Below are 26061 nucleotides of genomic sequence, written 5' to 3' on the forward strand. Positions count from 1 at the left end.
TTATACATGTAGAATTGCATTTGAAAAGTAACTTAAAGTGATATGAAATTCTAAACGAGTTATTTGGTCATTTCCGCCTCGCAAAACAGGCTCGTGAGAGGACATCAACTCCCAGATCCCTCTGCGGCGCACAAAATAAACCCCCGTGATGTAACGGCACTCTTTTTGTTTGGGCTCAGTCTGTGCTTCTCAGCTGCTGGGCTCAGAGGACAGATGAAAATGTGGCGGATTTGGTTGTTGAGTTTCAGGTTCAAAGTTGTATCGTTGTCTTAAGGGACGTTTCATCTATCTGAAATTTCCCTGAACTCATGTTTAGAGGACTGCACGCGAGTTCATCATGAATGTAAGTTAGACTCGTTGCGTCCATTATTAATATGAATGTAAGTTCATTGAATTTACGCATGTAGACTGTAAGTTGTCCTTCCAAACAATGTATGGACTTTTTAATTAAAGTTATTTAGGTAATATCGCTTTTATTTAATGCTGTCATTTACATATAAATAAATGCATCTGTTAACCAAAACCGTGTTAGTTGGTAAAAAGATGAAGTTATTGATGTTTACTCTATGGACATGATTATTTTATTTTAATATACTAAGAGGTGTGTAATGTTAATAGTTACTTAAAATGGAAATTCTATCAAAATATGGAAATTACATTTATTCTGTTAGGGACTGACAGCCTCATTAACTCAAATTGCATTTTTTTTTTTTTTGGCTGGGGCTGTTTTTTTTTTAATTTGTTTTTTTTTTTACTATTATTATTTTAAAGTTTTCCAGACCACAGCATTTCACAAAGCAAATAATAGATGTATTCATGCAAGAGCTTTCACAGCTGCTCCGAGATAACACTGGGAAGCTCTTGATACGGCACAAATGTATCAAAAGCCACTTGTCTCTGTTTGGCCAATGCAAAACTATCAAGAGAACAGAAGATAATGCTGTACTGTAGAGTACTCAGCCGGAATTCTCCAGTGTTTGGAGTGGATTGGACGGAATTCTCAAATTTTGCTTCTGAAGACAGGACAGCAGATTTCCTCTTGATTATAGCAGGACGTGGAATGTTGTTGAACTAGAGTGTAACAGGGACCTCCTTGTCTACTTTTGTTTTTGATATGTACTTCCTGCAGCACACATTTTGTATGTCTTAATGTGTGTCAGTCATGAAAGTGCTGTTTCCCATAATGTGACTGTCACGAGTGTAAAGGGCCAGGCTTCCTCTCATACACTTTTATGATGTTTTTTAACACCTGCAGAAGTACTGAGAAAAGCCAAGGCTGCAAATTCTGATATCATTCCATTCTGATGCCTATCTGGTTCTAAGATATTATGTGTTGAAACCGACAGAAGTTGAGTCACTAGGGTAATTTAAGCAAATCAAGCAAGCAAGTATAAGCTTGAATTCTTGTGATGTGGATAATGTTAGTAGTTAATCAGACGCTGAGGATTGAACATCACAGACTTGCAGGATTATATTAGCTGTTTTGACAAGGTAATGGAAGCATTATTAACTTCTGTTTATAGACTCTTCCCACGGGATGGGTTGAAAGTCAACCCTCAATGGAAACATGTCACTAATTACAAACCTGCTTATTATGTCTTTGTGTTCTTCCTTTTACAGATGCACTTTGAAGGATCCAGCAACGTCACGCTGTTGTTTAATTTCTGGGATGTGCATGGGCCTGCAGGTACATGGGATTTATAAACAAGACTGAACTCGATCATATATAAAATACATGCATGTACAGAAAAAAAACAAAAGTAGTTTAACTTGCTTTCTTGTACATTTCCACACATTAAAGAGTAGTTCTTGTATAAATTATACAACTATCATGTCATTTACTTCAGTGTTATTTAAGTAATATTTATTTGAAATTATAGTATTTCGTAATATTTTTTAATTTAAAGTTTTATTAATTTTATGTGCCATTGTATTGTCTATTTATTTTTTACTTTGTCATTTTAGTACTCTAAATAAAATGACTTCAACTTAATTCAATTTTAAACTCAATTTTTTAGTTTAATATTTAATTTAATATTTAGTTTTAATTTACTTGAATTTTAACCTCATGTCATTTTAAATCTGCTTGATTTTATTTCTTCTGCAATTGCTTTTCAAACTACAAAAAGGTGCGAAAGCACCATGAAATAATCATAAAAGATGTCCACATGAGATTTGTTTAATACTATGACACTATCCTTTAAATCTCAAAAAATCTGCATGGATTTGTGTGATTTACTTACAGCACTAGAGCCAAATCACAATACAACAGCACACATGCTCATGTGATATTGCTTAATCATCAGGTACACAATATAAACACTTAATTGTATTTTGAAGATGACTGGTGGTGTGGGCCAGTGAGTTTACAATTTTGACATCAGGCTCTTTGTTGTAGAAATTCTCCATCTTCATAGACAAAAGCGTGTAGTGTACAGTAAATTCTCAGTAGTCCTGTTTTGTGTATGTACGGGATTCCCACAGCATGACTTTGTTCAGTATCGGTTACACTCTGTTGGAAGGAGGCAAACAGATAACTTGTAGTCATGATATTATATATCTGGAATGGTATGATTTTTCTAAAGGTAGGGACACACCAAACCGATGCCAAAGAACTAGCACTGATAAATATATAAATATATTGACACAAAAGTGACAGATTTATGTTTTCGGTTTAAAATAAATTCTGTTCTTTTCTATTCTATTCATCAAGAAATTCTTAAATTGGGATTTGTATTTATTTAAACTTTTAACTGAACATTTTACTACTGTTTTAACCATTAGTAGTGTTATTTTAGCTAAACCTGAATATTTATATTTAAACATTTTCATGTATTAATTTTGATTCTCAGCCCCATGTTTTAACCAGCATTTCACACTTTTAGGTCTGGTTTAACAGACAGGGCTTGGATTAAGCCAGGATTAGTTCAATTAGGACATTTAAGTAGCTTTCATAATTGTGCCTTAGAAAAAACATTACTGGTGTACACCTTGAGAAAAAACAATAGCAATGACATATTTTAAGATATGTCAATGCAAGTTGCTTTCAGTTAAAACAGCTCAAACATGGATTTTAGGGCCAGATTTACTACACAGGGCAAATTAGCGTGAGAGCCTAATCCCATAACCCCATGTTTACAATAAACACATTTGCGGCATGTTATGGCTCCGTCGAGGAGCCATAACACGCCGTCCTCTACGTGGTGTCAACTCACACCACAAGCATTTTGGAAATGAAGCGGCTGGATTCGCGAGACCATGAGATTTGTCTGTCCGACATCGTTTTCCCTGTTTTTTGTGTGTTTTTAATAGCTAAATGGTAATATTTTGTCCAGTTTAACTGTGTTTATTGCTATGTCATACTTTATTTTGCTGTAGCCTACAAACAAAGTTAATACACATAAAGGTCCAGTTATGGATGACAAGGACTTTTTTTTTTTTTTTTTTTTTTTAAGTTTTTCAACTTCGAATCTCTTGTCATCAATTTCTGGCCTCCTATTGATGTGAAATATGAGCAGAAGTATTCACAGGGTCTTTATTTTGTTTTGGAGCTGCACGGCTTGGACGCGGTATCCGTCAAAAATAGACTCGGTGCCTGTCTTTAGTGAAATGTGGCGATCTGCTTCTGAAACGGGCCGTGGTGCGTCTGGTGTAAACACAAGCATTGACTAGAGTGGCCGCGGATCAGCTCAGGTAGCTGCGCCGCAGGTGCGTGCAATGTAAACAAGGTCTAAAAGGGGGGTAAATAATGGCACAAATACCAGTAAATTGACTAGCTTAAACCTTAGTAAATCACCTTGCATGATTCATTTAAATACTGTCCTCCCAAAAATGTCATCGCTAATTTTTCATTGCGTGTCTTTAGTAAATCCTGACAGCAGTTTTTTAATGCCAAAAGATGGTTTGTGTTGGCGCAAGCTGTTGGTAAATCTGGCCCTTAGTCTGGGACTAGGCTTAAGCCTCATCTGTGAAACCGGGCATACATTTTAAAAGATCAATGTGAAAAGTCCATAATGTCTCTCTCTTTGTTTTTCTCTCTACAGGGATGGTGCTGTCGGTCTTTGTAGTTCTGCTGCTCACGATGCTCTACGAGCTTCTGAAAGTGTGGAAGATCACTGTGGGAAAACAGAAGCACTCCTCCGTTACACATCCATCCGCTCCAGTGACATACTCTCCTGAACAGTCGTGTTTCACCCCCGTCATGAGGTGTCAAGAGGGAAGCTCTGCTCTGGCCAGCAGCCCCTCTGAGATCTCATTAGCTCCCACAGAGACTACTACAGCCACTGCTGACACCACTGCCACTTCTGAGAAGAGGTAATGCTCACAAGAAAACTATAATACACAACTGGTGCTTTCCAAGAACTTTTATGACCGAAATCTGTCAATAAATTGATGATTTATACTTTTAGCACTGTAGCTTTTTGTATATCTTCCCCTGACAAATGTCCATGTTTGTCTCTTTCCATCTTCAGCTGGCTTCTGCACTGCCTCCAGACCGTCATACACATCCTGCAGGTGACGCTAGGCTACATGCTAATGCTTTGCGTCATGTCCTACAACGTGTGGATCTTCCTGGGGGTCATCATAGGATCCGTCTTGGGCTACTTTTTTACTTTTCCTCTCCTGAAACACATTTGAGAATAGATGAAGGAATGGAAAACATTCATTTTAATTCACCGAGGACTCTAGATGAAGAGCAATGGGAAACCTTTTACATTTTAGGATGCCAGGATTGTGTGCCCATGATCAGAGTTGTGCATTTTCAACGATAAGACGTGCAAGAAATGTAGACCGAACAAGGATGACTTTAATTTTTTTAAGGTTGGATTTTTAACTTCAGTCTGGTGATTACCAATTGTAAAATTGGTTGAATCATATTGTTATCAATGGTTAAATTTTAAACCTTATTGCAATATCTTACACTAAGAATGGTGTTAAACGCATGTGATTTTACATTTTACATGGTCGTGACCTTCTGTTTGAACAGTTCGTTTTGAGAACGGTGATGTGCCTCTGACCGGTTTTAAACTTTAGTCAATTACTGATGTAATTAATAAGCCAATTTTCTGTTACACAAATGAATGTTTATGTTCTGCTACAAATCTTTGGTGATTTGTTTTAATGTAGCTGGTGGTTTTCTGTTATTTTGGGAAATCACACTAGTTTTTAACCTTGTGATGAGTCAAAATAAACTTCCTACGTGAGTCAAGATCAGGCATTCTTGTCATGCTGGAAATTACTGCTGAATGGGGAACAAAACCATTGGTTGAAAAGAGAAATGCAAATCATGTGGCCTTGGTTAATGTTCACCAGCAATACAGGACACTGAAACTGATTGACTGACTGAAAGCAGAAATTGGAGACCTACAATCCTCACCGCAATGATTTAAAGGTTTTTTTATTAATGTTTTTTCCAGTTGTTTGTTTTTGTCTCCATTGCTTAATTGATTTTAAATAAATTTTTTATTGAACCATGTTTAATTATATAGTGAGTCTACACCTTGTCTGATTTCTTTTTCTATGGTAGTTCCTCAAGGAAAATACAAAGTTGCAACACCGATTTGGATTTTATATTTTATCCTAAGGCTTTAAAACAAAAGAATACAAGTTATAATTTATTTTTTAGGTTATTGTTTTATGTATAATATAAAATATTTGCAGAATAGAGCACGGAGCATTTAAAATACAATAACATTCAACAACAACAACAAAAAAAGTTATCATATGACATCCCCTTCAGCCAATGAAATTAAAATCCATGTGCTTGACGTTTTTAGCAACAAGGAAGTAAAAGAGACAATTTTGGTCACATGCTGTTAAGGCACTATAGTAAGAACCGTGAGTGAGAAAAAAAAATGAATTAAATTTTTAAAAAATATTGTACATCCAAATGTGTTTTCTAAAGTTTTTGGTCATTTTTAATGCACATTTTGTAAAATCAAGAACTCAAAGAGCGAAAAAATAAAATCTGTATGCACAGATGTCCTTTTAGGGGATACATTTTTTTCTGTGTAGAGTATCATTAAATGTAATTAGTTACTGTATTTAAAGGTGCCCTAGAACTTCTTTTTGAAAGATGTAATATAAGTCTAAGGTGTCCCCTGAATGTGTCTGTGAAGTTTCAGCTAAAAATACCCCATAGATTTTTTTTAATTCATTTTTTTAACTGCCTATTTTGGGGCATCATTAATATATAGGTTGCGGCCCCTTTAATTCTCGCGCTCCCCCGCCCCCGGAGCTCACGCTTGCCTTGAACAGCATAAACACAGTTCACACAGCTAATATAACTGTGGCGAGGGGGGCGTGGTTCAGCGAAGTCCGCAGCGGGAGAGAGAGGCAGGAGACGAGCGGTTGAGTGAGTGGGTTAAATGTAAATGACAAACACCTGTTTCTTGTTTCGGTAATTGGCGTGGAGAGAGTATATAACACCAGGAGAAACAGGAGTGGCTGAGAGAGAGAAGGACTACTGACTGCTTACCTCCTGGATGCTGGAATTACCTGCTGGAGTTGCTTATGTTATATTTGACCGTTTTGTGCCTGTCTGCACACCTGTTTTGTTATTTTTGAAAACACAAATAAAGCAGTCAGTAGTCAAGCCGACCCTGTCCTCTTCCTTCCTGACATTGAACTTTGTTACACTGGTGCCGAAACCCGGGAAGGGAGAGGAAAGCCGCCGCCATGCAATCGTCCTCCGGAGTGCCATTTGCGGAGATTATCAGCAGCCTCGCAGGCCTACAACAGGAACAATATCAGGCCCTGCTGGACTTGCGGAGAGATCAGGAAAGATCTTTTCAAGTCATCGTTCAAGCCCAGCAGGAGGACCGCAAGAGGTTCCGGAGCTGGATTGACCGGGAGGTTCGACCGGAAGCCACGGAACATCGCGCTGTGCCCGCCCACCTGCCATTCAACAGGCTGTTGGCTGAGGGAAGCGACGTGGAGAAGATCGTCGATCGAGTGGTGCTGGAGCAGTTTATCACTCGGCTACCGAAGAAGACAGCCGAGTGGGTCCAGTGCCACCGCCCCACGTCGCTGGACTTGGCCATCTCACGGAGGACCATATGGTGGCGTGCCCCGGGGTCGGCGAACCCCTCCCATCTGCTTCTCTCTCTCCCTCTCCATCTTCCTGTCCCTTTACCCAGGTCACAGCCGCCTGGATATCCGCGTGTCCCGCCCCGGGGTCGGGACAATGGTTCGGGTCCCGGACACCCCGCAGGCTGCCCCCGGTCAAGCTGGCTGGTACCAAATACCTGTGAGTATCAAGGGGGGTACCTATCAGGCTTTGGTGGATTCAGGATGTAACCAAACCTCGATCCATCAAAGCCTGATTTCATCCGGGGCATTGGATACAAGCCGCGTGGTTAAGGTGCGGTGTGTGCACGGGGATGTAATGGAATATCCTGTAGTGTCGGTCATTATCCAATTTCGGGGACAAAAACAGTGTTGAGGTGGCAGTTAATTCGTACCTCCGGCATCCGTTAATTCTGGGAACAAATTGGCCAGCAGTTTCTGAATTACTGGGTTATTTATGCACGGATGCCTCTTGGGGAAAAAATGCGGTGGATGTGGAGGCGCGGGTGCAGGCGGGAGAGACTGATCGGGGACCACTGAGTGCTGCTTCAGGGGAACCGAGTGAAATCGAGAGAATAATTCTCTCGGAGCGCGATGATTTTCCCCTGGAGCAGTCTCAGGATGAGACGTTGAAACGTGCGTTTGAACAGGTCCAAGTCATCGACGGTCAGCCTCTCCAACCTGGGCACACGCTTACCTATCCATATTTTGCAGTTATGAAAAATAGGTTGTATCGGGTGACCCAAGATACCCAAGACAAAAGAAGATACAACCCAGTTGTTAGTTCCAAAAATGCTTTTTCAGGCGGCTCATTCTAATCCTATGGCTGGACACTTAGGACAGGCAACAACACTAAATCGCCTCATGACCCGATTTTTTTGGCCGGGCATTCATGAGAATGTGCGCAGGTGGTGCGCGTCTTGTCGTGAATGTCAGCTGGTGAACCCACCGGCCATCCCAAAAGCGCCTTTGCGCCCACTTCCATTAATGCAGGTCCCCTTCGAGAGAATTGGTATGGACTTCATCGGGCCATTAGAGCGATCAGCTAGAGGACATCGCTTTGCATTAGTCATTGTGGATTATGCAACACGATATCCTGAAGCAGTGGCTCTCCGCAGCATTTCTGCTAAGAGTGTTGCGGACGCACTGTTCAGTTTAATCTCCCGGGTGAGGATTCCAAAAGAAATCCTCACCGATCAAGGCACGGCGTTTATGTCACGTACGTTACACGAACTTTACGAATTATTGGGCATTAAAACGATCCGTACCAGCGTCTTTCACCCACAAACGGATGGGCTGGTCGAACGTTTTAATCGCACGCTTAAAACCATGATTCGTAAATTCATTCAGGAGGACGCCAAAAATTGGGATAAATGGTTAGAACCCCTGTTGTTCGCTGTGCGAGAGGTCCCGCAAGCCTCCACGGGGTTTTCCCCCTTCGAGCTTCTCTATGGACGCCAGCCCCGTGGGGTTTTGGATGTTCTAAGAGAAACTTGGGAGGACGGACCATCTCAAAGTAAGAACGAAATTCAGTATGTCATGGACTTGAGAACAAAACTTCACACTTTGGGGCGGCTGTCAATGGAGAATTTGTTACAAGCCCAGCACAAACAGAGCCGGCTGTATAACAGGGGGACTAATTTACGAAAATTTACACCGGGAGAGAAAGTGCTTGTATTGCTCCCTACGTCAAGCTCTAAATTATTGGCAAAGTGGCAAGGACCGTTTGAGGTCACACGGCAAATTGGAGATCTTGATTATGAGGTAATACGGTCTGATAGGAGGGGGGCACGTCAGATATATCACCTCAATCTCCTCAAAAAATGGAATGAGGCAGAGGCAGTGATGCTGGCGATGGTGATTGGTGGAGAGGATGATCTTGGGCCAGAGGCGATTTCCAAGCTTCAATCTCTTGCGCTGGCCCCGGGAGGAGATCATCTCTTGCCCTCCCAGCTCACTGATCTCACTAAATTACAAGCAGAATTTGCGGACATGTTCTCCCCCCTACCGGGTCGTACTAATCTGATTCAGCACCATATCGAGACAGAGCCGGGCGTGGTAGTTCTCAGCCGGCCGTATCACTTGCCTGAGCACAAGAAAAAAGTGATTCAGACAGAATTAAATGCAATGCTTGACATGGGGGTAATAGAAGAATCCAGCAGTAACTGGGCGAGCCCGATAGTTTTAGTTCCTAAGACGGACGGCTCCGTTCGGCCCTTTGACTGATCTCACTAAAAAGGAGGCGCCAGATACGGTCCAGTGGACGGAGCCGTGCCAGCAGGCCTTTACCCAAGTGAATGCTGCTTTATGTGGCGGGCCGCTATTACACTCTCCTGATTTTTCTCTCCCATTTCTGTTGAGGACAGACGCGTCGGACAGGGGGCTGGGTGCGGTCCTGTCCCAGGAGATAGAGGGGGAGGAGCGGCCGGTGCTGTACATTAGTCAGAAGCTCTCAAAGAGAGAGACTAAGTACAGCACCATAGAAAAGGAGTGTCTTGCCATCAGGTGGGCCGTCCTCACCCTCCGCTATTATCTCCTGGGGCGGGAATTCACCCTCTGTTCGGACCAGGCTCCCCTGCAGTGGCTCCACCGCATGAAGGATACCAACGCGCGGATCACTCGTTGGTATCTAGCTTTACAGCCTTTTAATTTCAAGGTGGTCCACAGGCCGGGTGTTCAGATGGCTGTGGCCGATTTCCTCTCCAGAAATGGGGGGGGAGGGGCTGCAGGCCGGACGGCTCCCCGGCCTGAGTCGGGCTGTGCGAGTATGTGGCGAGGGGGGCGTGGTTCAGCGAAGTCCGCAGCGGGAGAGAGAGGCAGGAGACGTGCGGTTGAGTGAGTGGGTTAAATGTAAATGACGAACACCTGTTTCTTGTTTCAGTAATTGGCATGGAGATAGTATATAACACCAGGAGAAACAGGAGTGGCTGAGAGAGAGAAGGACTACTGACTGCTTACCTCCTGGATGCTGGAATTACCTGCTGGTAATTGTTATATTTGACCGTTTTGTGCCTGTCTGCACACCTGTTTTGTTATTTTTGAAAACACAAATAAAGCAATCAGTAGTCAAGCCGACCCTGTCCTCTTCCTTCCTGACATTGAACTTTGTTACAATAACCCTCAAAATGGATCTTTACAAGATGTTCATCATGCATACTGCATGCGTCGGATCATGTGAGTATAGTATTTATTTGGATGTTTACATGTGATTCTGAATGAGTTTGATAGTGATCCGTGGCTAAAGCTAACATTACACACTGTTGGAGAGATTTATAAAGAATGAAGTTGTGTTTATGAATTATACAGACTACAAGTGTTTAAAAATGAAAAGAGCGACAGCTCTCTTGTCTCCGTGAAAACAGTAAGAAACGATGGTAACTTTAACCACATTTAACAGTACATTAGCAACATGCTAACGAAACATTTAGAAAGACAATTTACAAATATCACTAAAAATATCATGTTATCATGGATCATGTCAGTTATTATTGCTCCATCTGCCATTTTTCGCTATTGTCCTTGCTTGCTTACCTAGTCTGATGATTCTGCTGTGCACATCCAGACATTCTTCCCTTGTCTAATGCTTGAACATGAGCTGGCATATGCAAATATTGGGGTCATACATATTAATGATCCCGACTGTTACGTAACAGTCTGTGTTATGTTGAGATTCGCCTGTTCTTCGGAGGTCTTTTAAACAAATGAGATTTATATAAGAAGGAGGAAACAATGGTGTTTGAGACTCACTGTATGTCTTTTCCATGTACTGAACTCTTGTTATTCAACTATGCCAAGATAAATTCAATATTTAATTCTAGGGCACCTTTAAGTATCTTTTTGGCTACTTTGTAGTTGTACTGAGTATCAAAGATATTGGCAACTTTTACTCTCTACTTGACTACATTTTTGAACAAGTAAATGTACTTTTTACTCGACTACATTTGTGATGTGTAATGCAATTACAAAGTACATATTTCATGACAGCTAACTTTTTCTGCAGCGGTTTGTTTCTGATATAAAGAGGCGATATTGCCATCTAAGGGCATTGAAGGTACTATATCTTTTGCCTTTACTCACCCAAAACTTGTCAACAAGGCTACTTTACGTGAATGTGAGTACATTAGCAGGCAGTTGCTGATCACAGGTGTTTGATTTATTAGATGAGGCTCAAACCAGCACATACAGTAGACTTTGACTATTTAATTTTACTTAACATTGTTTTATTTATCCACTATATTGACAAGAACTTTTTGATGGATATTGGTTTACTTATGACCTTTCTGTGCACCTGAGCTCAACTGAGCCTTGAGAATTTGTAGACGTTTAAAAGGTTGTTGTGTCGGCCATGATTTATTGCAACATTGAGGTGTTCAGTTTTATTTTGATTTTAGAAAAACTTGATTTCCCATCTTACAAATCGTTTGTTTCTTAATTTCATAGGCATGTCTCTCAGGTGTTGAGGACTAGTGCATCTCTGAGCCTACATTCAGCATATGTAAAATACGTAAAGTATCTGATTTTAACAATACTTAAGTATTTTACTCAAGTCGTATTGGAATTGGTTACTTGTAGTTGTATGTTATATCTATCCATCTATGTATCTAGAAAGAAATCTTTTGTAACAATATAGTAGTCTTTGTCACATTTCAACTTAATTCAATTTGATGCATCCTTGCTGAAAGTGTTAATTTTTCAAAAAAAAATTCAAAATAAACCTAACCAAACCTTTGTATGGCACTATAAATTATATCATTCAATTTTCACAGCATACACACCATTTCAAAATAACAGTAATTTATTTATCTACTGCTGCCTTACAAAAGGAATAGAAGATGTAGTAAATATCACAATGAACACACTTTTAAAATAAATAACAGAAGATAACCAGTGAAATATTTGTGTAAAGCTAAAATATGCTGCTTAATTTAGATATGCACAGAATACATTGAAACATAAATGTGTCCAGTAAAGAATGATTAACTATTTTGTAAATTCCAGTAAAAAGAAAATCCCACAGCCAGAGCAGACCTTTGCCCAGCTGTACTATATGATATCCCATTACAGAATTCCTCACATACAAGCATTTCAACAACTGCACTGGAGGGTTTCACTCCTTCCAGAAGACATTTAAAGGTTGTAAATGACTGTAAAATGTTATATCATAGGTTTATTTCCCCAGTGTTTCCACAAAGCTACTGAACTAGGATGTGAACAGACTTTGTGTTTTTATCTTTTTCTTTTCGAAACCTACTTCAGTCATTTGACATGAATCCTTTGCAGTGACTTCAATCCTTTGACCCAGATTCATTTAGCACAGCACATCCTCCACCTGTTTACACATTATGGAGGATGGAAACACCATTACGGAGTTGCAGACAGATCTCTGAACTTCATGTCACAGCATGTCTGTGAGCGCTAAATGCACATTATAGTGTTAATGTCCAAGCGTTAATGAATTCTATAGAAATAAGGTCACTTTGAATATGTTTTAAACCACAAAGTAATCACTACAAACATTCAAAAGCAAGCTTTAATTTATTTGAATTAATCTGCATAGTTATTGCATAAGTGCTTAATTATGCTGCATTAATACAGGTATTAGTGTTTAAATATATTCCACAGTTAACGGAAAACAACAGCAACAAAAATCTTCAGATGGCCCCAATAAAATATCACTGTACTTTTGAGCATCCGCTTTAATTTGCCAGATCCGAGGGACTACATTTGCATTAGTTCTGAGATAATACTAACCACCTCGCTGATGTCAACGGGTAAAGGCATGCTGGTTAACATCACCCGCAACCCAACTGCAGTCTAAGAAGCGAGCACAGGAACAGGAAATGGAACTGTTCTTGATACGGAGTCAGTTTTTTTGAAACCTCTACCACATAATAATTTGTGTGGGAGTCATGAGTTGCATAAAACATAAAATAATTGGCATAAATCTGTGTATATATGAGAATATTCAATATATAGACACATTTCTCGTTGATAAACGAAAATGTCTAAATTAACTGTAAGAATAGAAAATAAAAGAACTAAAATAAAATAAAATTAACGCCAACTAGGCTGAAATATCAACCATAAGTGTTGCTGATGGAAAACAAACAGAAGTACCTCAGCAAACGCTTTCAGTTTATAAAAAATGTTTTCATGTAAATCTCACTCAAAGCAAGCATCTATCTGCTGTGGTTTCAATTTCCGCTTTCTTTTCTGAAGCGTCACAAGAAGCTTTGACGTCAAAGCCAACGCTAGGAGTTTTCACTCCCTCCACCAGAGTTAACATCACCTGCTCTGCGTCCACCACCTCGTCGCCTGTGAGTGGCTGTGGCTCTACGTCTTCTACATTCTCATTGGCTGGAGACTGAAACCCACTGTCATCATGGTGATGAGGGCTAGAGTTGGTAGAGGTTTGAGCAAATTCCCCATCAGAGTCAATGGCGCCTTCGCTCAGGTGATCGCCGGGGTCTTCCTGGATGGCGATCTCGATCTGTTGAATGGCGCTCTCAATGGCGGACACACACTGTTGCTCTTCTGAAGTCTGTTCGCTTCTCATTGTATTTAATTCTCCGTCAACCTTAGGCACCGTCTCCATTTCTGAGGTGATGTGCTTCACCTCATCACCCTCTTCCAAAGGAAACATCCCGTTGGTCAATTGCGAGCCATCTTTTTCAGTAGGGATGACAACTTCCAGCACAGGGTTTATGAGGTCTCGAATATCATTGATGCTGTCTGGAGAACCTGGTTCTTTCTTGATGGGCACGTGCTCCACTGGGTTCAAAGGCTTTTCTGTTGCACGATCTTGCTCCATCTGCCCTTCGGTCTCCTCTGGGATACCGTCCACTCCTGGCACTTCCTGGCAGGACTCGTAAGGCAAAGGCATGCCATCCAGGTGGATCATGGAGACTATTTGTTTGCGTTTCCTGTTGGTCGCTTCGCCTCCTTGTTTCTCCCCTTTTACTCCTCCGAACTGATCAGCCCAGTCAATGGTGTTCTCTCCTAGCAGGTGCAGGTTAAGGTCACTGTTGGTCAGTACCATGCTGTCTCTGTACAGGTTGTGCCTTCGCTGGACCGCAGCTTCCTTCACAGCTGCAAAATTAAAAGGAATGAATGAAAAGCACATTAAAACACTATTTTAAGCAGTAAGGTATGGAGGTTGTGCTATATTGTGTATACTGTCAGGGCTGAAGGGGCTGCAGACACTCACCCATCATGATGTCCTTGGAGACTGACTGCAGGACCACTTCCTCAAAGATGTTCTCTACTAGTATGAATCTAGAGAAGTCCTCAAAGATGAGCTCCTGGAACTTGGGCAGATCCTAGATGTCAAAGAAAAAAAACAAAACATTTTTTTTTTTTTTTAAAGTAGCACACCAAAACATGTCTCCCTCTTTTATGTAAAATATTTATATTTATCAATTAAAATAGATTCTAAATGATTAGGCTATTATCTATAAAACCTACAGATCAGCAATCAACAAACTAATTTTATACAACAACAACAATAACAACAATATTAATAATAATAATATAATTATTATTAATATAATCTGGTTACAAATAATACTACTGCTACTACTACTACTACTATTATTAATATTATTATTAGTATCAGTAGTAGTATTAGCAGTAAGATAATAAATTAATAAATCTTAGTAAAAATAATTAATAAATTAACTGATTACAAATAATAATAACAATAACAATAATAACAATAATAATCATAATAATAATAACAACAATAATAATAACAATAACAATAAATTATCTGGATACATATGTATCTTAAATTAGGCTATTACATATAAAACCTACAGATCAACATTTTATGTAGTAATAATAATAATAATAATAACAACCTAGTTATAAATAAAACTATTGCTATTATTATTATTATTATTAGCAGTAGTAATAGTATTAGCAACTAGTGTTGTCACGATACCAAAATTTTGACTTCGATACGATACCCAACTTCAGTATCACGATACCGATACTTAAACGATACTATGGCAAAAACCTAAAACAGTAGGAAAAGTAAATAAATAACATATGACAGAACTGTGGCTAGCATTTTTATTGGCCACAATTTTGATGTTGGTAAATTACATTTTATATGATTAAAGCTGACTTTCTTATGCTTAAATTACTTTTGAGTCATTTTACTTGATTTAGAAGATTTAAAACACTTTCAAACTTTTAAATGCAGACTGACCACCCAAATCAAGATTACATTTTATATCAGCTGGTATGTACAGGTGGGCAAGAGGTGGACAATGTATGAGCATGAGCTAGTATGAGAACAAGTTATTTGTGTTATGCTATATAAAAGAACAAAGAAGCAAATTACAAAAACAGTAGTAAATTAAAAATAATCTTTTTTCAGATACACTAAGTTTATTTAACATATTTAACAGGTTTTGTTGTTTGATTAACATTAATGATGGACAGGCCTATTTAATTGGGCTGCTGAATGCATGGACGTAACTGACAAATATCCAGTTATTACCCACCTGTTTACGTCCACTTAAGCCATAACCGACTGTATTCACGCGAGATACTCCACATGATGGACATTTAGACATCTGTGTGCACGTGTATTTGACTATTCAGACGCGTGGAAAACTGATCGCGCGCGCGACAGACAGAGAGAGAGAGAGAGCGAGAGAGAGAGAGAGAGAGCGCTTCTGTTGTGTGTCATTCAGCGCAATTCCGCCTATCCCTCCTTCACTAACTGCATGTAAATAACGAATTGTGTGATTGGATTGTAATTTTGTGCTACGACGATCTTCGACGACCATTTGGCTGTAAACTTAAATTATATTCAACTCGCCAAAGTGGCTAGTGGGAGTGGCTGTCATCAAGCCCTGCATGTAAGTGTTTTGACAGTGAGAATATTGATTACTGTAAATAATTAGAGCAATGTTATTAAAGCATAAATTGGTTTAATATAATTGTATAGTCCCTTCACATATGTTTTTTAAAATTAATTTTATTTTAGCAACCAGATATCACTTATTAGACTCAATAATACACATCTTTGCGGATGTCTGCTTGCATGAGTAATATAAATAACACTCATTTAATTTTTGAGAGCATAAACATAACGCTGGTATCACATTCACTAACCTGTCGCTCTTTAAATTCTCTGTACAAATCGGGATGTTTGGCAAGTTGGATGCTCCCTTCGCTTGCGTTATTTTGTAACGTATTTTGCAGACGGGCTTTGTGGTGTCCGTGGGCTTGCCCTGACTGTCGGCAATGTAAGCAAAATAATGCCATATTTTGCTTTGTGCATCTGCCGTTGCGCAGTTGACAGGAATAAACACGCACTCAATGTGCCTCAGAAGCAGCGCGCTGCACACACACTGCTCCCTGCTGTCGCACATTAGGAAATACAGCTGGCACTCAAAGTACCGGTACTAATAAAATGAAGAACCGTACCGTTTCTAAAAGCAGGGTATCGCGATACCTTTCTAGTACCGGTATATCGTGCAACACTATTAGCAACAAGATAATATTAAATTAATAAAAGATAACAACAACTTGTTACAAATAATAACTATTATTATTATTATTATTATTATTATTATTAAGCATCTTAAATTATCTTTATCTTTTAATTTTCTATTTTATTTATCTTACATAAATTCTGGTTACACATACTACTACTAACAACAAGATAATAAATGAATACATTATAACAGTCAATAACAGTAAATTAATAATAAATTAAATGGCCAAAAAACAACACAAAACAAAAACAAAACAACAACAAAAAAACACTACTACTACTACTACTACTACTACTACTACTACTACTACTACTACTACTACAAAAAAAAAAAAATTATAATAATTATTATTATTAGTCCCAACACTAAACAACAAAAACAGAACAATGGCACCCCCAACTGGCACAGAAAGAGGGCAAATCCACCAACCGTCGAACAGGATGGGGAAAGCTGTTTCAGCATGTATGGTATGATGATTTGAAGCAAAGCCTCTCTGAAGAACTTCTTCCTCACTGTGCTGCTGTCATAGTCAAATTTCTGCAGGTCATGAACAAACAAAATTAAGATGTTATTAAAAAGAATTAAATGATTTAGAATTAAAGAATTAAAAAAAAAAAAAGTCTAATTCAGCAAAGAATCCAGAAGCTGAGCAAGTTTCAGCTTTGCAGGGCAGAGTAAAGACCCAACCAATGAATGCACTTACTTTGAGTACTCGGTCCTGACAGCGCTGGATTGTCTTGCAGAGATCCTCCCTACTGTGGCCGTCTAGACTCTGATGGACCAACTGCTCAAATGTGTGCACTGCGTCGTCCATTTGCTACATCAACCAAGAGAGGAATTTTAGGAAGGAGGGGTGACAGATTATGATCAACTTTGATGCTTTATTTGTAAAATTATATAATTCTCAGGGACAGTGACTATGTTTGGAATAACAAGCTACATACTGGAGAAATAGTAAAAGTACCAAGTATACACATTTTCTGCATGCATATAATACCCAGATGGCCATGGCATACTATATACCAAGATTGGATTTGGATAGAGGGATGGACTGGGATGGATGGATTGGGATAGATGAACTGGGATGGTATGAATGGAGATGGATGGACTGGGATTGATGGATTGAAATGGAACATGAAAAGATCATACTACCATAAGATCAAATAGGTATATGATAAACATAGTTCTTTGGTATGATAATTGCACAATGTGATCCATTCACATGCTATTTTTAAGTAGTAGTCAGAAAACAGCGTATCCTTTCATTTGTATGTCAGTAAAGTCTCAATTGCCAATATACCTGCAATAACAGATATTACCACTTGGTGGTGCTCATCAACAATAAACTGCATCTTAAATTTCTCTTTAATATTCTTAAGCCATTTTTCTCATTGATTCATGCTCTTGGCCTCTTTACTAAATCAATGTTGAGCTTGTGTTTTATTTTGTTGCTTGGCACCAGAAAAATGAATGCAGGCTATAGAATGATTCATATCAAATCAATTTTAAGTGCTAGTCCCAAGTACTGCAAAACTTCAAGAAGTTTTAGATAGCCCCATGCTGTTCTTGTCATTTTTAAATATTCCATTTGAGTATAAGGAAAGAGACCTGTCTCATGAGGATCTGAGCTCTCTGGATGAACACAGAAGGGCTGGACACATCACATCTCTGCTGGAGGCCTTCCAGGTTCAACGTCTCCATCTTCTCATAACAACTCTGCATCTTCACCGGATGGAAGGCCAACATGGAGATCTTGTCCATATGCTAGGAATGAGCATGGAGAGAAGTTTTTGGGTTAACTAATCCTTTAAAACACATATGTTAACACTGTTAATCAATGTTCTGTCTCACCTCTCCCAGTTTCTCCTTGCTGCTGTCGTTCATCGAGTTCTTGCTGACCTCCACCAGCTCACGGAACAGGATGTCCCTCACTTCAGAGAACCCTCTGCTTGTGGGCTCCATGAGGGCCTCCAGGATGGAGTGGATGTAGGGCTGAACCTTGCTTCTCACTAGCTGTTCAACACAGGGTGACACCAATGCTTAAAAGAAAAAAAGAAAATAAATGGACAGACATTAGCACCTTAGAACTTTCCTTGTGAGGAAAAAAAAAACTACATGAAACAAATTTAATGTGTGTGTCTGTTAAATGTGTGTTTTTGTTTTAATCACATGTGATTCAATAAGAACTGTAGCTTTAAATTTGCATGCGAGATATTTGGTTCGCATGTGAAATTCAAGTGTTTGTTTAATGAGAGACATGCTGATCTACAAGAGACTATGCATAATTATGTTCTCAAATGATGTGCCAAAACAAAGAACGCTTTAGAAAAAGCTCAATTATCACAGGTGACTGTGGGAAAACACCTGTCCTGCATGTCAAAACAGCCTCTATTATTCAGTAAGAATAATGGTGGCATTACAAAAACACAAATGGACTCAAAAGTAAATTTATAGATTACAGATCATACAGATTAAGTGAAACTCAAACATGCTGTCAAGATCATTCTGCTTATGTTATTTGAAATGCACTGCCGGTGTTTTCTGTGGAACACCGTCCCAACCACAAATGACAAGAAAAATGTAGTACTCTTGCCAAACCTACATTATGGCAGGACGGACAGGGATTTTTAGGTTGAAGTTGTGAGACTGAATTCCAAAGAAAGAGGGATTATATGGAAGAATTTGAGACTGAAAAAGTGCAGCTAAGAAAAGGGTAAGTTAAAATAAATTGTGAAATAATCGCTGTATTAAATTAAAATAAATGCAGATTCAAAAGTTGTGTTGAGATTGTGCAATACTGAAATCATCAAAACACAACAAAAATACATTTGTAGAATCTCAAAGAGGCCATATTATGCCATTTTACAAGGTCTTGATTTTGTTTTTGGGGTCTACTAGAATAGGTTTTCAAGCTTGAATGTTCAAAAGACATTATTTTGCACATATTTTACATTATTGCAGCATAGGGCATTGGGCATGGGCTAGACTGAGGCAACCCAAACATCTTGCATACCAAGTATTTGCGTAGCCAAGTTATCGGAATTTGTACATTTCACCCATCCAAGTGCACACACACAGCAGTGAGTATTGAACACGCACACACACACACACTGTGAAAACACACTCTCAGCAGTGGACAGCCATTTTTGCTGTGGCGCTCTGGGAGGGATTGGAGGTTAGGAGCCTTGCTCAAGGACACCACAGCTAAATGAGAGCACTGTTCATTCGCAACGATGTAACTCGCTGCTGAACTACCATAGTACGATGCATTGTTGAACAAATCATCTAGCTAGACACGACTGTTTCCCGAAACCGTATTGTCGCAAACCTGACATTCAACCACGTTGGTGAATGACGTCATACAGGTGGGAGTAATAACTTCTTTAAATGAATCCGTTTGAGATCGAATTAATGCTAGAATTTCTGCTCTAAATTATGGACACGACATTAGAGGTCTAATTCTCATTTTCCTCAGTTATTTTGCTTTATTTCCAGATTAAATCATGCGCACTCTTAAAAAACGGTGCTTTAAATCTCTTGACAAACTAAAATATATAAATGACATTTGTATATATTCGAAATAAATGATATACATTGTACTTAATAAATTGTTATCTTGAGCAAAATAAGCAAGTTTACATTAAGTCCACATGTCATAAAAACAAGAAACTATGCTTCTAACCACAGGTCGAGAGCTGTCGTTCCAACCACACAAATTTGCAATGCAGTTTGCGATTGTTTGTTTGAACGATGGTTTCGGGAAACACCAAATCGCTGAACTATGTAAGCAACAACAGAACTTGCGTTGTTAGTTGGCTAATGATGCTTTTGGGAAACGCACCGCTGGTCAGCTAGACCAGTGTTGTGATTGGTCAGCAGCTTCAAGCAGAAAATATTGAGCCCCTTACCATAACCGCGAGTTTCAACACAACCAGGCCTCGCCATCTTTTTTGCTTATATCTTGGACGGGAATTATTTAAATGTGGGATTTTGTGACTTGTACATTCCTGGAAAAAAACTCAAGACTACAATCAAACAGTTTCAGGGAGTTCAGAAACAGAGCTTAGTGAAACAGAGAGAATAACTCCCTATATTACACACTAAAGAAAGTTGTAACAAAGCATAACAGGTCCTCTTTAAGATGTTAATTGTCATGCATCAGGCACTAGGTTCCCTTTAATTTTTGCTCTTGCTTTTTTTGTGTGTGTGCGTGCGTGTGTGCGACATCAGAAGTGTGTGGCCTAAGGGGAACACTAGTGATACTGAGAGTGATCTACATAGGCTGCTTGGTTCTGCTCTTACCGCGGATCTTTCCGGAAACGTGCTCTTTGGACGTGATGATTTGGTCCATATCTGTACGTAAAGCAGCGTCCAGACGGGGGCGCTCCACCTCACATATCTGAACCAGAGCTTTGTGTTGAGTTCGTGTTTGTGACAACACCTGTCTGTATATTGCATCTGAAATCTGAAAGAGTAAACAAATTGATGATAAACAAACCTCATTGAAACTGCAACAGATATACACGTACATCATTCATTCATTAAATTTTCTTAAGCGACAAAAGTTATTAATTTGGGAAAGTGGGTCAGTGGGAAAGTCTCAGGCAAGTGCACTTATTTTTATGCCTTACATTTAATGGCATATATATATATAATTATTATATTTATTATATTATATTATATTATGTTATATTATATTATATTATATTATGTTATATTATATTATATTATGTTATGTTATATTATATTATATTATATTATATAAAAAAATATGAACAGCTTTTTTTTGGGACTTTTTGTAATATACTTACTGTGGAACCTCAGTGTGAACACTAACACTAAAAATTTTTGTTCCAATTGTGATACTATTCAGTATACTTCTCTAAAGCCTGAAAATGTGGAATCTAATGTTTTTATATCTATTATAAAGTAATAGTTTTATAATCTATTGCCAGGAATGTATGGCACAATTATGAGAATGCTTTGCATATATTTGTGTAAATGATTATAAGATCTTTTTTTACAGCTTCACAATTTACATATGAGAACAGACCAGCATCCAGTCCTTCTGTCTCTGTTGTAGTTTTCCTTTCAGCCGAGGTACGATCAGATTCCTCAGTTCAGGGTGCAAAGTCTCCATCACCAGGTTAGCAAGAATCTAGACACACAAAGACACAGATGTGAATGAGAAAAAGCCTTTGAAAACTAGTGTTTCCACAGCAACTGAAACTATTGTTTACATAATGATGGCATGACAAAATTTGAATATTGCTTAAACCAATCAAACAGCTACAAGGGCATCATTAACTTTATGCTAACAGCTTTGTGGTTTTGCATGCATATCTTCGGTAACCATGCCATCATAGACGGCAGGCAGAATATACAATGTCAAATGAATAATTTCTAAAGCAGAATGCTTTATCGTTCATATCCACAAAATAGACGCCCATCACAGATGGCTGCTTTGTTCATGCTTACCGCAGTGCATTCAATGACAGACAGAGCAAAAACAATCTCTGATGTAGGGAAACATGTATCTGTGTGAATAAGTCTACTCTTTTTATGTGTGTTTTTAGGGATGGGACAATTGTTTTATCATAAATAACACACCACAAACATGACACGTTTACAGTCTAAATATTAGGATTAGCTCACACCTTAATGTTGCCTGATATCAAACAATGTGTTTGTTGGAGAGAGTCAGAGAGAGAGGTCAAGAGGTCAGTGAAAGAGTCTTCTTTATGACCTGTCAGTGATGATTTGGGGCAAATGAGCGACATTTATTAGCCGGTCAGCTGTAAACCATGCACACCATGCACATAAAATTAAGCACCTCTAGGTCACACTAATTCCTCGCATATATGCGAGTAATTGAACTTAAATTAGGCAGTTATATTGTTGCATTTAATGCTTTAGGCTTGGCTGAACAAAGCAGTATCAATAACTAAGTTAATTTAAAGAATTTTAAATCCATGAGCTTATATGACAAGTTTATCCGATGGTAAATCATACAGAATGGCTTTCACCCCCTCAACTCGCCCGGTTTCCATGGTAAGGCGGGGGCCAGGTGGGCAGTAACACCATGCAGACCCCTCGCAGAAAAACAAAAAACAGACGGCCCACACCCAGCAGTAATAACAGCCCACACAACCGTTTCCAGCATGGTGTCACGTCCAGGCCAACCGTGACGCCCTGGATGAGGAGGAATGACCATATCTCTCTCGCACACACAAAATGTCAATACCTTCTTTATTTGCAACTTGTAGTACTTTTCCCTGGTTAAAGTGTAAGAACAGAGGCATTAATTGGCTTTATACACACCCAGGAAATGTTTCTTATGAATGAGCTTTTTGTGTGTTCTGGCAGGGAGCAAAACATAGCATTTAAAGTCCAAAACAAACAATTTCTTAGGAAGGTTTATGTCTGCTTTTAAATGGATATTCCTTGTTTAATACAACATAAGCTACAAAACCTAACACTTCTGATGCTGATTTTGTGTCATCTCTGTTGAAATAGACAAACAAAATAAGTGATGTCAAATCTCATTGATTCTTGCATGTCTTGTGACAGACTAGACTTCAGTGAGCAGGATTTCAAAGCTATAGTAGGAGAAGATATTCAGTGGCATTTAATAAATTAAAATTCAGTTTCAGTTCAGTATGCTTTTGAAGTACATAACATATGCAGTATTGTATGATATTTGATTAAAAGTATGTTTTGTGACAGTCATTGCACAAAAATAACACTTCTTAAATCAAGATCACTATGTGGATAAAATGACAACAAACATCACGTACAGTGGAGAAATGCTTTTAATTTTAAGAATATTCCATGAAAACTGAGGAAAATTTGCATATGAGAACATTCAAAATAGATTTCCTACTTAAAGGATTAGTTCACTTTCAAATAAAATAATTTACTCCAATTTACGGAACGAATGCAGCGCCAGTTCCATTTTTTCCGTAAGTAGAATAGGGAAGGCGTAGGACATACAGCGTAAGCTTTTTGAAGAATACGAAAGTGCGGTTTTGGCAGAACCACTTGGAAGGCGAACATTTGTTTATATAAAGCATATACATTTACATTTTTTTTTTTTAAATAGCCAATCGTTTTGCTAGATAAGACCCTTACTCCTCGTCTGGTATCGTTTAAAGCCCTTTGAAGCTCCACTGAAACTGTAATTTTGACCTTCAACCGTTTGGAGGCTATTGAATTCCACTATAAGGAGAATAATCCTGGAATGTTTATCAAAAACCTTAATTTCTTTTCGACTGAAGAAAGAAGAACATGGACAACTTGGATGACATGGGGGTGAGTAAATTATCAGGAAAATTTTATTTGAAAGTGAACTAATTCTTTAACACTAAAATATTTTGATACTTATCCTAATTATGTAAATTATGTAATTTTATGAAGTGAACAGAAGAATTTAAAGGGAAAAAAAATAAGGTTTAATGTCACTTAATGTCAATTACTGTTATTTTTTATGTTCTTGCTGGATTGAAAATACAAAAAGAGATAAAAAGAACTTTCCATTATAGGTCCCCGTGTGTGTGTGTGTCAGTGTGTGCAAGGGCAACCAGCACCCAATCATTTTAACGTTTGCATTTTATTCAAATCTGTGTGCATACGTGAGAAAGCGAGCTAGACAGACATTCCTAAATCTATTAGAAACTAAAATGTTATTTCCAGCACATTATGACTAAAATGAGACAGCAGGATAAACCACACAGACCTGACCATAACTCACCCCTCTAATGACACATTCTCAGCTGTCTCTCTGCTCTGTGGTTTCGACGTTATTGAGGGTTTGTGCTGCTCCAGAACAGTAGAGATCTTAAATACAGAGTGATCAGTCTGACTTATCAAGATAAAGCTTAAAAATAGCAAGTCTTTTAGAAATGGGCTTCAGGTCAGACAGAAAGATGGAAAACACTGTATTTTGGTGTGTTTATGTATTTAAATGAGTTTAGGACTGAGAAATGGGTCATTCAGAAAGATTTGTTATGATGTCACAAATATTAGCACATTAAATGATCAGCGACATTCAGCATTAATGGTAGTATTAAGTACATGGAGGCTAGCCACTCAAATTTGGATAATTTTCATATAGATGTCTTTAAGGAACAGTACAACATCAGCTTAAGGGTCACAGAGTTTCTAAGGGTCATACAGAATGGCAAATGGCAAATCATGACAAACATAAAAAATAAGGGAAAAACCCAGTAGTAGTTCACCAAAGTACGTTTTTGAAATAATCTTTAATATTAAAGAACAATTCGGTGGACAGTTGATCAGAATGAGGAGTTATACCATGTGGTATGAATGTCGTGGGCATGTGCGAAAAATCGTGCGATACACAATCCTTTATGCACGTGAAAAATGCAAAGGCGCCCCCGGTGGCTGATTTCTTTTGAATTTCTCACAGGCCTCTAGGGCCGTGAATCAAACAGGCCCTGCAAGTTTTGTTCCGATCGGCCTCCATTAATCTTGTCTTATAGCAGCTCAAACTTAACTGGCCGATTCCAGACATGTTTTTCAATGTCCTCAGACGGTCATGGCACCTCGGACAAAGACAATACATGCCAATTTTCAAGTCAACAGTGAAGTAGTTATAGCCATTTTCATGTTTTTTTTTCTGTTATAGCACCACCAAATGGCCAGTCACCACGTGCTTTTTTACATGTTCACAAGTTATAGCCATTTTGATTGTTTTGGCAGCCCTTAAGGCAGGAACACATCAAGCCTTCACAACTTCAGGGTTGTCTCACGTCAGCAGCGTCTGTGTCCAAAGCTGCCCTGACACACCAAACCGACACTCGACACTCGAGTAGTAGCACGTCCAATCTGCGCCTTCGTAAGATTAAATGCCTTTCCGAACCAGCAGGTGGCAGTAGCTGAACAGCCAATCAGAATGATCAGACGGCCCAATGGACCGACGAGCTCCGACGCTGATTCAACATTTCGAATCAGCTGAAAAAAAGCAGACGAAGACCAACTTCAGCCTATGGTGCGGAACACACTGAGAAAACTTAGTCAATTAACAAAAACTGCCCGAGGGCCGGCCTTCGGCTTGGTGTGTTCCTGCCTTTAGGGAGCCTGAATTGAAATTTAAACTTTTTTTGATAATTACTGACAATCAGACTCCAGAAAATCTTGCTGCACTGGTTTGATTCCAATCGGGCTAAAAACCTAGGACTAATTTGCAAAAGTAGGTTTTTCCAAAAAACTAAGGTTTAGGAGTTAGGAGCGATTTCGTACTTTTGACCGATCAGCCGCTACAGTCAGGCCGATCGGGGCAAGCCTTGGTGATGTTGTAGACGGTGTGAGTACTATCAGCCCTCAAAGTTTCAAGTCTTAGTTCCAGTTTGGTTTCTCTGTTTCAGTGCTTTGCGCTTGAACCCCTAATAAATAGGGGTGTGACGAGATCTCATGGCACGAGATCTCGTGAGACTAATAAGTGACGAGATTTCTCGTCGAG

General features: G+C 38.9%; 2 protein-coding genes across 2 annotated transcripts in view; one reads left to right on the forward strand and one right to left on the reverse strand.

Moving 5' to 3' along the window:
* The first annotated feature begins 120 nt into the window (after window positions 1-120).
* slc31a2 (solute carrier family 31 member 2) lies at window positions 121-5526 on the forward strand. Its single transcript, XM_067377020.1, has 4 exons — window positions 121-343; window positions 1621-1687; window positions 4044-4314; window positions 4473-5526. Exons 1-4 carry the CDS (start codon window positions 338-340, stop codon window positions 4636-4638), a joined length of 510 nt encoding a protein of 169 aa, XP_067233121.1. The 5' UTR covers window positions 121-337; the 3' UTR covers window positions 4639-5526.
* A 6357-nt stretch (window positions 5527-11883) lies between these two features.
* Window positions 11884-26061, reverse strand: part of niban2a (niban apoptosis regulator 2a) — a 30873-nt gene continuing 16695 nt past the window's right edge. The window contains exons 7-14 of the mRNA XM_067375551.1: window positions 21634-21738; window positions 20883-21045; window positions 18432-18619; window positions 18189-18344; window positions 17284-17397; window positions 17010-17117; window positions 14276-14387; window positions 11884-14157 (exon numbers count right to left, since the gene is read on the reverse strand). Coding sequence (XP_067231652.1) covers window positions 13235-14157; window positions 14276-14387; window positions 17010-17117; window positions 17284-17397; window positions 18189-18344; window positions 18432-18619; window positions 20883-21045; window positions 21634-21738 — 1869 coding nt within the window. The 3' untranslated portion in view covers window positions 11884-13234. The remainder of the gene's footprint in view (window positions 14158-14275; window positions 14388-17009; window positions 17118-17283; window positions 17398-18188; window positions 18345-18431; window positions 18620-20882; window positions 21046-21633; window positions 21739-26061) is intronic.

This window comes from Chanodichthys erythropterus, chromosome 22 (assembly GCF_024489055.1).
Source record: "Chanodichthys erythropterus isolate Z2021 chromosome 22, ASM2448905v1, whole genome shotgun sequence".
NCBI classification, from domain to species: Eukaryota; Metazoa; Chordata; class Actinopteri; order Cypriniformes; family Xenocyprididae; genus Chanodichthys; species Chanodichthys erythropterus.